This window comes from Salmo trutta, chromosome 15 (genome assembly GCF_901001165.1).
Source record: "Salmo trutta chromosome 15, fSalTru1.1, whole genome shotgun sequence".
NCBI lineage: Eukaryota > Metazoa > Chordata > Actinopteri > Salmoniformes > Salmonidae > Salmo > Salmo trutta.
In genome coordinates, this window is record NC_042971.1 from 18,995,930 (window position 1) to 19,007,693 (window position 11,764).

Consider the following 11,764-nt stretch of genomic DNA (forward strand, 5'->3'; position numbering starts at 1 on the left):
TGGGACGTGCACGAGTCACTCCTGCAGCAAAGCATGCCCACAACATGATAATGCCACCCCCGTGCTTCACAGTTGGGATGGTGTTCTTCGGCTTGCAAGCCTCCCCCTTTTTCCTCCAAACATAACGATGGTCATTATGGCCAAACAGTTATATTTTTGTTTCATCAGACCAGAGGACATTTCTCCAAAAAGTACAATCTTTGTCCCCATGTGCAGTTGGAAAACGTAGTCTGGCTTTTTTATGGCGGTTTTGGAGCAGTGGCTTCTTCCTTGCTGAGCGACCTTTCAGGTTATGTCGATATAGGAGTCGTTTTACTGTGGATATAGATACTTTTGTACCTGTTTCCTCCAGCATCTTCACAAGGTCCTTTGCTGTTGTTCTGGGATTGATTTGCACTATTCGCAACCAAAGTACGTTCATCTCCAGGAACGCCTCTCCATCCTGAGCAGTATGACGGCTGCGGGGTCCCATAGTGTTTATACTTGCGTACTATTGTTTGTACAGATGAACGTGGTACCTTCAGGCATTTGTAAATTGCTCACAAGGATGAACCAGACTTGTGGAGGTCTACAATTTATGTTCTGAGGACTTGGCTGATTTCTTTTGATTTTTCCAAGCAAAGAGGCACTGAGTTTGAAGGTAGGCCTTGAAATACATCCACAGGTACACCTCCAATTAACTCAAATTATGTCAATTAGCCTATCAGAAGCTTCTAAAGCCATGACATAATTTTCTGGAATTTTCCAAGCTGTTTAAAGGCACAGTCAACTTAGTGTATGTAAACTTCTGACCCACTAGAACTAGAATTGTGATACAGTTAATCTGTCTGTAAACAATTGTTGGAAAAATGACTTGTGTCATGCACAAAGTAGACGTCCTAACCAACTTACCAAAACTATAGTTTGTTAACAAGAAATTTGTGGAGTGATTGAAAACGACTTTTAATGACTCCAACCTAAGTGTATGTAAACTTCCGACTTCAACTGTATATAGAACTTCTCACAGCTCTGGTGTATATAAAGCTTTTTTGAGGCCTTGCTCACAATTCATTCTGTGACAGCACAATGACAAAACTATCAGGGCACAAGGGGAGACCCATATGCAGACAAAGGAGGCAGATGGTTGGAGTCTTACAATGTTTAATAATCCAAAGGGGTAGGCAATAAATGGTCGTGGACAGGCAAAAAGGTCAAAACCAGATCAGAGTCCAGGAGGTACAGAGGGGCAGACAGACTCATGGTCAAGGCAGGCAGAATGGTCAGGCAGCCGGGGGTCAAGGTTCAAAACCGGGAGGACTAGAAAAATCGAGAATAGCAAAAGGAGTTTGGAGAAAACACGCTGGTTGACTTGACTAAACATACAAGACGAACTGGCACAGAGAGACAGGAAACACAGGGATAATTACACTGGGGAAAATAAGTGACACCTGGAGGGGGTGGAGACAATCACAGGAACAGGTGAAACAGATCAGGGCGTGACACAAACTATATACTGTATGTGAGGCTCTTGATCATATCTTTGATCATGACAGTCGTGAGGAGGAGAGAGTCCTTGTTAAACTTTGACACAAAGTAGTGTGTGATAAATAGCACAATATGTTTCATTTGAGTATTTGTTATAGTCAAAATAATCCATACATTATGCTTTTTTTACTCAAAAACAAGTTGAATGAGCTCAGGTCAATGAGGCCTACGGGCCATAATAGCTAATAGAAGTTCAAAACGTGTGATGTTTACAAGAACTCAAGCTCAGCTATAATGGGGCGGTCATTTTGGACCGGGAACACAGAATGAATTAACATGAAATGAACACAACAGGAGGGTTAAACAGACTGTCTCAGCCTGAGTGAGCTGGAAAGAACATGACATGAACTTGGTGGGTGGGGTGTATTGTAGAAGTCTTTGTTAGAAGGTGGAGTGTAGTTGTTGGTCTGAGCTTTCCTGGGCACGTAAGTCGCTTGATATTTGGAGTAGAGAGAACATGTTGGTCTCGTTAGAAAGCTAGGATTCATTACTATAAAACTCTAAATGTGTTTTGGTGTCAATGTGACGGATTATGATAGAGCAAGTCACAAATATCCACACGTCAGCTGGGGCGGACCACAAACTGGGCATCATTGGCATAAGTAGGCATGTAAATAATCCATACCCAACCCTTGTAAATCGTGATGAACTCACTTACAAAACTCAATTTTGGACGAGACTGACTTTATGACCAAAATTATCTTCATTTTACACTATGTAGTAAATTTTGACACTAGAATGAATGCTTCTGACTCATATCAATGCCACAAAGGCCACTTAAAACCAGATAAATTGGTTCTAAGGGGCAGTTACCTATTAAATGGCGCATGGTTACATCTGTATCTTTGTTTTAAGTCCAGTGCCTCAGGCTGTTGTTACATTTGTATCATTTGAGGGGTGCGCATCAAGAGCAAAGTAATTTGTATCGTTTTACTTTTTCTGTGAAAACCATTAGCACAGACAAGTCTGATTAGGCTAAGCCAGAGTCATTTATTTCTTAATATATGTCCCTGGTAGGGCTTACCTATACCACAGCCTCTGTCATAGAAACAAACGGAGCATGGTTTTGTGTCTGCGGTTGCACCTTTACATTGCAGAAAACTGCTCGTCTGTAGCCCAATCATTCAAAACTAAAGACCTATTTTACCTGACCTACATGTTTCTACTTTCTGGCTCAGACTCCTGGGACGCTCTTAATGGGTACACACAAATTAATCATCATAAGTAAGGAACTATCAAAACTATGAAAACATTTAAAATAAACCCTATTTAAATCTATAAATAAAGGTGTCTCACAGAAAATAGCTGATTAGCATTATTGATCAGATGTGATGGAGGTCATTACCACTAAATAAATTAATTTTAGGTGTGCCAAAGAATTTTCTATCACAGAAGGTTTGGAAACCACTGTTTTAAACCATTCCATTGGTCCTTAAGTGAAATGTCCACTCAACCGGGGCCATGCAAAACGAACTTCCTTTGTGGTACATCAAACAATCATTATTACCAGCTGAGATAAATGTTAATGAGTTGATTTTACTCCTGGCTCAGAGTTTGTCTGGGCAGTGTCTTAACATCATTTTAAAATCTACTCTGAGCTGTGTTTTTTTTTTTTGTCTTAAAAAAGGTTTTAACAGGATTCATAGGACCTTTTCAGAGATGCTTTGTGGGATACAGGCCCAGGTGGCAGAAAGGAAAAAACTCAAGGCATTGTCAATTTTTTACAATTTATTCTAACCAGGAATTCTGCTTTCCCTGAGAACAAGTAACTCAATATTACAAAATAAGACATCTACACAATGTAGATTAGTCACATTAATATTCCCAGTCAGTGCAATTAGCAGCTATTCACAGTGTTCTAAAGGAAATAAGACATACATGATGAATCTGTTATGGCACATAATATGTACTTTGTCATTCCAGTTAAGAAAAAGACTATGTAAAGACTCTAGGGAAGCAAGTTCTACCCTATTGTTATTCCTCCATCCCTGACATATTTCATTAAAACAGGCTCAGGTCATAAGCTTCTCATGAATACCCCCTGTGCTTTACTCTCTCTCCCACTCTCTCCTTCAGGTCATGACCAAAGCCCTTTTTAATAGTTACTGTACCTAGTACAATAGTTACTGTTTGTATGTCACAAAGGTGCTTTGAGTGTAATGAGCTGTTCTTACCAACAGTTTAGCTCCTACCGGAGCTTGAAAACACCAGTTCAACATTGACAAGAGCAAACCTCTCAACACAATGTCGTTTTTTCAGCTCTGCTGTAAATGTTGTATTTCCAGTGATCATTGATTTCTTCGGTCTTTTGCGTTGTATGTCATTTTTTAAAACAACACATAAAGGCTGATATTTTGTCTTTTAAAGGCATAGACGTAAATAATACTGAGTTGTTCAGTCTTAACTCAAATGTAATACCAAATGCTCACATGAAGCAAAGTAAAGATTTGCACCATATCCAAGGTGTACATGATTCTTTGGCTCACTGGTTATTAGAACTGGGGCTACTTGTTCATTGTCTATGACTCACTATGAGCCCCTGACCCCAAAGTGAGCTTTCTGTCATCCATATCGGACTGCGAGTCTATAGAGAGGACATGAATACTCTCATAAACAAGTGCTTAATCCACATCACTCTCTGAGAGCCAGGTCCCACATCCTGAGGACTGCTGTCTGTCAGCCTGTGGTTTACAGCGGAAACTTTCAATTTCACCCTCTTTCCTCCAGCTCACATTTTTGTGATATCCATTGTGTCTTGAATGTCAATCACCTCGAATCCGGGGTTGTCAATACCTAGCTTCCTGTGGTGGTTGTTTTGGCTATTGTTGTGGTTGCGTTGGTCTGGATCACTCTGAAAGCATTGGACACAGTGTGGGGTCGTCACCGGCACGGTTCTGGAGAAGTTGGAGAAGTCCACATGGTACTTGCCTGTCTTGGTGCGGGAGATGATGGGCAGGAAGCTGTATCCCCATTGAACCTCCTGGGGGATGAAGGAGGTCCGTACCTGGCAGGCGGAGCTGGTGGACTCGGCCATCCCGTCCAGGAAGACCACCAGCTCAAAGTCCTGCTGCTGGAGGGTGTCCGCTGACATGTCGTAAAACGGACTGGCCTTGTCGATGATGTGGTACAATGTCAGCGGGCAGACAAAAAACAGGTTGTCCTTGCCAGCGTCCACTGCAAAGTCAATGCCTACCTGGTCGAGAATTATAGTCTCACCTTCCGGCGTGACAGTTGTCCTAAGCAGCTTGCCGTAGATTTGGCTCCCGATGAGCAAGGTCTTGCGGAGGTTGGCCACTCGAATAAGCAGGCACAGACTGCCCTTCTTCAAGCAGATGACCGCTGTGTTACTGAAGGTCACTGTCTTTGCCCTCTTCTTGGGAAGGGAGATCTTGGCCAGGATCACCCCACACATGAAGCAGTTGACAAAAACCCCAATGAGTGATTGGACGACGATGAGGGCCACGGTGCCAGGGCAGTGCCCAGTGAGTGCCCGTCCACCATAACCAATTGTTGTCTGGGTCTCCAAGGAGTACAGGAAAGCCGTGGTGAGTCCATTGACATTGTCTATACAACGGACGTGGCTGTCTGTGCGGTTCTGTCCAATCAGATCACCATTGCTCTTGGCAATCCAGTACCACAGAAGGCTGAAGACAAACCAGCTGCCTGTGAAGGAGGCGACAAAGAGGAGGAGGACGAAACGCCAGCGGATCTCCACAACCGTCGTCCAGAAATCCCCCAGGTAGGCAAATTGGTTGTGGTACTCGATGTTGCCAAACTCAATGTTGCAGCGGCCATCTTTGGTCACCAGACGAGTCCGGCGGATTATGCGCTCCATCAGGTGGTCGTGGATGTGCCTCTGGACGAACTGGAACATCCTGGAGCTTTGGGAAAAAGTATATAAGACCGGGATAAACCACAATGGAGAACTAGCAAACACTAATTTAAGTTGGTTATAGAAAATGAACATCAATAAAATTAATATATATTTTTTTTAAATTATAATAGCGTAAGTGTTGTTTATCTCAGTCGAAGTTTTGGGAACGTGTTTACTAATCTTTTTGTTTCATAAAACACCTCGTCAGCAATAGATTTGAAAATGTATCTTTGATATTCCATTCATTTTTATTCCTAACAACACATATTACATTTGTTTTAGATATGAGATAAAAACACAACATTTTGAGTGTCGCAGGAGATTAAATAATTGATAAAAGTGACATTTAAGATTTCACAGTTAATCAACCTACAAAGTGGTGAGGGTACATTTGTGTTTCTAATTGTTCCACTTTTGTTCCACAAAACTAATCCCTGGCAGCAGTTCCACTGAAGGGAAACCAGACAAAAGTAATGACCTTGCACTTTAAAACTCGCTGGCCTACATGACTATGGCAACACAATTAACAGTTTAACATAGGTCACTCATCCTCTAATAAAACTCAATGAGGCAACACTACCATTAAAAGACAACTGCCTTTTTTCAAAATTAGAAAAGTGAAAATGTTCACCCTTCTCTCCTATTCAGCAAACAAAAACGTCTCACTTTATGAAAAATCCCCTAACAATACTTAAGAAATAGATCACTGTCGGTCTGTCTATCTGAACAGCAGAAAATCCACTTCACGTACCTGCTAAGTGAAACCATGGGCCAAACTGCAGAGACAGGATCAGTCTGGGACCTCACACTTATCAGAGTGAGTTGCAATGTAGGCGTTGCAAAGGTTTTAATCCACAGGGAAATTTCCTAATCCCAGCCACATGCCATGGTGTACAGCCCTCATACAGACAGACAAGAGAAGCAAGTTGGAATGTTACGACAGTGCGTCACTATTTTAGCTATTAGACCCAAGTCAACATCCCACCACACTCTCATCCAGAGTCCCCAGTATAGCCACACACTCCATCCCCAGTCAGGGTGTTGTGGTTGGCTGTGGCTCCCTCCCCCTGACCTGGTGGCTCATTGTACATAGTATCTACCACCACAACCACACGTGAAGGCTCAACTCCAAAAATGTAGTATTCTGGATTCCATGGCCGCACAGTTTGCCAGAAGGCACACAATAACTATGGCAGACAGAAGGTGCACCTATTGGAGAGGGGGCAATGTAACCAGTGCAGTACTCATGCTGTTGTTGTTTTCAACTCCCCTGAGAACATTAGGGCTTTGCGTTGAGGGCCACACAAAGAAATCCTTGAATCGCATATGCCCTTTTTTTTCGCTAGTCCCCAACCACCCCTCCTCCTCTCAACTTCAGCCTTCTTAGTATTTGCATCAGAATGAAGTATGCTGGAGTGGCAGGGAGCAGTGGGCAATATTCCAGTGGCAGAATGAGTTTGGAAAATAACATTTTTCTCAACTGTGGAACACATAGTCGGATTGGCCATCTGGCAATTCTGGCAAATGCCAGAAAGCCCGGACCATCTTTTATTGGGGTGGGCTGGTCAAATCGTTTTAATAAATAAATAAGACCGATTTTTTTTTTTTAGGATGTCTCATGGTCTGACAAACACCACTCTAGCTCTGTCACCTTTCACCACAGATGCGGAAGTGAGACATAAGCGTATACATCCAATGAAAAAAAATGGATTTATCAAATCAAATTGTATTAGTCACATGCGCCGAATATAACAGGTGTAGACCTTACAGTGAAATGCTTACTTACGAGCCCCTAACCAACAATGCAGTTAAAAAATATATATATAAAAAATATGAATAAGAAAAATAAATAAATGTAGAAGTAACAAGTAATTAAAGAGCAGCAGTAAAATAACAATAGCGAGACCATATACAGGGGGGGTACCGATACAGAGTCAATGTGAGGGGGCACTGGTTAGTCGAGGTAATATGTACATGTAGGTAGAGTTATTAAAGTGACTATGCATAGATGATAACAACAGAGAGTAGCGGCGGTGTAAAAGAGAGAGGGGGATGTAAATAGTCTGGGTAGCCATTTGATTAGATGTTCCGCCTGGTAAAGAGGTCCTGGATGGCAGGAAGCTTTGCCCCAGTGATGTACTGGGCTGTACGCACTACCCTCTGTAGTGCCTTGCAGTCGGAAGCCGAGCAGTTGCCATACCAGGCAGTGATGCAACCAGTCAAGATGCTCTCGATGATGCAACTTTAGAACCTTTTGAGGATCTGAGAACCCATGCCAAATCTTTTCAGTCTCCAGAGGAGGAATAGGTTTTGTCGTGCCCTCTTCACGACTGTCTTGGTATGCTTGCACCATGTTAGTTTGTTGGTGGTGTGAACCCCAAGGAACTTGAAGCTCTCAACCTGCTCCACTGCAGCCCCGTCGATGAGAATGGGGGCGTGCTCGGTCCTCTTTCTCCTGTAGTCCACAATCATCTCCTGTGTCTTGATCACATTGAGGGAGAGGTTGTTGTCCTGGCACCACATGGCCAGGTCTCTGACCTCCTCCCTATAGCCCGTCTCGTCATTGTCGGTGATCAGGCCTACCACTGTTGTGTCATCTGCAAACTTAATGGTGTTGGAGTCATGCCTGGCCGTGCAGTCATGAGTGAACAGGGAGTACAGGAGGGGACTGAGCACGCACCCCTGAGGGGCCCCTGTGTTGAGGATCAGCATGGTGGATGTGTTGTTTACCTACCCTTACCACCTGAGGACAGCCCGTCAGGAAGTCCAGGATCCAGTTGCAGAGGGAGGTGTTTAGTCTGAGGGTCCTTAGTTTATTGATGAGCTTTGAGGGCACTATGGTGTTGACCACTGAGCTGTAGTCAATGAATAGCATTCTCACATTGGTGTTCCTTTTGTCCAGGTGGGTAAGGGCAGTGTGGAGTGCAATAGAGATTGCATCATCTGTGCATCTGTTAGGGCAGTATGAAAATTGGGTCTACGGTTTCTGGGATAATGGTGTTGATGTGAGCCATGACCAGCATTTCAAAGCACTTCATGGCTACTGACATGAGTACTACGGGTCGGTAGTCATTTATGCAGATTACCTTGGTGGTCTACTTAAAACATGTTGGTATTACAGACTCGGACAGGGAGAGGTTGAAAATGTCAGTGAAGACACTTGCCATTTGGTCAGCGCATGCTCGCAGTACACGTCCTGGTAATCCATCTGGCCCTGCGGCCTTGTGAATGTTGACCTGTTTAAAGGTCTTACTCACATTGGCTGCAGAGAGTGTGATCACACAGTCTTCTGGAACAGCTGGTGCTCTCATGCATGGTTCAGTGTTATTTTGCTTACTAGGACGTATCGATGTAGTTTAGCTCATCTGGTAAGCTCGTGTCACTAGGCAGCTTCCCTTTGTAGTCTGTAATGGTTTTCAAGCCCTGCCACATCCGACGAGGGTCGGAGACGGTGTAGTACGATTTCATCTTAGTCCTGTATTGATGCTTTGCCTGTTTGATGGTTCGTCGGAGGACATAGCGGGATTTCTTATAAGCCTCCTGGTTAGAATCCCGCTCCTTCAAAGCTGCAGCTCCAGCCTTTTGCTCAATGCAGATGTTGCCTGTAATCCATAGCTTCTGGTTGTGGTATGTACGTACGGTCACTGCGGGGACGACGTCATCTATGCACTTATTGATGAAGCCATTGACTGATGTGGTGTACTCCTCAATGCCATCGGAGGAATCCCGGAATATATTCCAGTCTGTGCTAGCAAAACAGTCCTGTAGCTTAGCATCTGCTTCTTCTGACCACTTTTTTATTGATCAAGTCACTGGTGCTTCCTGCTTTAATTTTTGCTTGTAAGCGGGAATCAGGAGGATAGAATTATGGTCAGATTTGCCAAATGTAGGGTGAGGGAGAGCTTTGTATGTGTCTCTGTGTGTGGAGTAATGGTGGTCCGTGGTTTTTTTCCCTCTGGTTGCACATTTAACATGCTGATAGAAATTTGGTAAGACCGATTTAAGTTTCCCTGCATTAAAGTCCCTGGCCACTTGGAGTGCCGCCTCTGGTTGAGCGTTTTCCTGTTTGCTTATGGCAGAATACAGCTCATTTATTGCGATCTTAGGGCCAGCATCAATCTGTTGTAGTATGTAAACAGCTACAAAAAAATACAGATGAAAACTCTCTAGGTAGATAGGTCTACAGCTTATCATGAGATACTCTACCTTAGGCAAGCAAAACATCGAGACTTCCTTAGATATCGTGCACCAGCTGTTATTTACAAAAATACATAGTCCCCCGCCTTACCAGACACCGCTGTTTTATCCTGCCGATATACCGTATAACCAGCCAGCTGTATGTTGATAATGTCGTCGTTTAGCCACGACTCCGTGAAGCATAAGATATTACAATTTTGAATGTCCCGTTGGTAGTTTAATCTTCGCGTAGGTCATTGATTTTATTTTCCAAAGATTGCACGTTTGCTAGCAGAATGGAAGGCAGTGGAGGTTCATTCGATTGCCTACGAACTCTCAGAAGGCAGCCCACCCTCTGGCCCATTTTTCTCCGCCTTCTCTTCACGCAAATGAGGGGGATCTGGGCCTGTTCCCAGGAAAGCAGTATGTCATTCATGTCGGGCTCGTCGGATTCGTTAAAGTAAAAAAAGGATTCTTCCAGTTCATGGTGAGTAATCGCAGTTCTAATTTCAAGAAGTTATTTTCAGTCATAAGAGACGGTAGCAGCAACATTATGTACAAAATAAGTAAAACATTTATGACAAACAATGCAAAGAAACAAACAAAAAACAATTGGACAGAATTACGTAAAACGTCAGCTTGTAAGATTTTTTATGGGGATTTTTTTATTATGCAATTATATTTCTGTGAATGCGCAGACTTCTACCTTAATAGAAAAACAACAACATTTGGTTTTCTGTGATCACAACAATGCTTAAACCACATCAGAGGACGACTTTTGAAGTCGGGGAAAAATGTAAGAAACTTTGATTCTTGAGTGTAGTTGCCCTTTAATTCAGTGTGCATGCGCTACACTCATCACATGTGCAGTAAGCGCACACGTGATGAGTTTGAAAAGCAAATGCCCACTTGTAGTGCCACTGGACAGCAAAAAACAAGTAAGTTAACAATTTTTTATTGTGATTTAAATTAGTTTGTAGTAGTTAAGTGTTGCGTTAGCTCACATAGCTAACTCAATATTTATTTCAAATAATTTTGGTGACTTCATAGAAATTGCTTGCTAGCTAATGAAATTTAGATAGCTAGCACGCTCAGCAAAATAAAAATCTCTCTCTCTATATACACTGCTCAAAAAAATAAAGGGAACACTTAAACAACACAATGTAACTCCAAGTCAATCACACTTCTGTGAAATCAAACAGTCCACTTAGGAAGCAACACTGATTGACAATAAATTTCACATGCTGTTGTGCAAATGGAATAGACAACAGGTGGAAATTATAGGCAATTAGCAAGACACCCCCAATAAAGGAGTGGTTCTGCAGGTGGTGACCACACACCACTTCTCAGTTCATATGCTTCCTGGCTGATGTTTTGGTCACTTTTGAATGCTGGCGGTGCTTTCACTCTAGTGGTAGCATGAGACGGAGTCTACAACCCACACAAGTGGCTCAGGTAGTGCAGCTCATCCAGGATGGCACATCAATGCGAGTTGTGGTAAGAAGGTTTGCCGTGTCTGTCAGCGTAGTGTCCAGAGCATGGAGACGCTACCAGGAGACAGGCCAGTACATCAGGAGACGTGGAGGAGGCTGTAGGAGGGCAACAACCCAGCAGCAGGACCGCTACCTCCGCCTTTGTGCAAGGAGGAGCACTGCCAGAGCCCTGCAAAATGACCTCCAGCAGGCCACAAATGTGCATGTGTCTGCTCAAACGGTCAGAAACAGACTCCATGAGGGTGGTATGAGGGCCCGACGTCCACAGGTGGGGGTTGTGCTTACAGCCCAACACCGTGCAGGACGTTTGGCATTTGCCAGAGAACACCAAGATTGGCAAATTCGCCACTGGCGCCCTGTGCTCTTCACAGATGAAAGCAGGTTCACACTGAGCACATGTGACAGACAGAGTCTGGAGATGCCGTGGAGAACGTTCTGCTGCCTGCAACATCCTTCAGCATGACCGGTTTGGCGGTGGGTCAGCCATGGTGTGGGGTGGCATTTATTTGGGGGGCCGCACAGCCCACCATGTGCTCGCCAGAGGTAGTCTGACTGCCATTAGGTACCGAGATGAGATCCTCAGACCCCTTGTGAGACCATATGCTGGTGCGGTTGGCCCTAGGTTCCTCCTAATGCAAGACAATGCTAGACCTCATGTGGCTGGAGTGTGTCAGCAGTTCCTGCAAGAGGAAGGCAT

General features: G+C 43.8%; 1 protein-coding gene across 1 annotated transcript; it reads right to left on the minus strand.

The window, feature by feature from the left end:
• Positions 1 to 4,074: 4,074 nt before the first annotated feature.
• LOC115148221 (ATP-sensitive inward rectifier potassium channel 1-like) lies at positions 4,075 to 6,157 on the minus strand. Its single transcript, XM_029690190.1, has 2 exons — positions 6,150 to 6,157; positions 4,075 to 5,405 (listed from the first exon to the last, which is right to left on the minus strand). The coding sequence occupies exon 2, from the start codon at positions 5,396 to 5,398 to the stop codon at positions 4,253 to 4,255; it is 1,146 nt and encodes a 381-aa protein (XP_029546050.1). The 5' UTR covers positions 5,399 to 5,405; positions 6,150 to 6,157; the 3' UTR covers positions 4,075 to 4,252.
• Between the last annotated feature and the right edge of the window lie 5,607 nt (positions 6,158 to 11,764).

Coding starts and splice junctions, on each gene's coding strand:
- LOC115148221 (XM_029690190.1), bottom strand. CDS start 5,398: ATGTTCCAGTTCGTCCAGAGGCACATCCACGACCACCTGATGGAGCGC.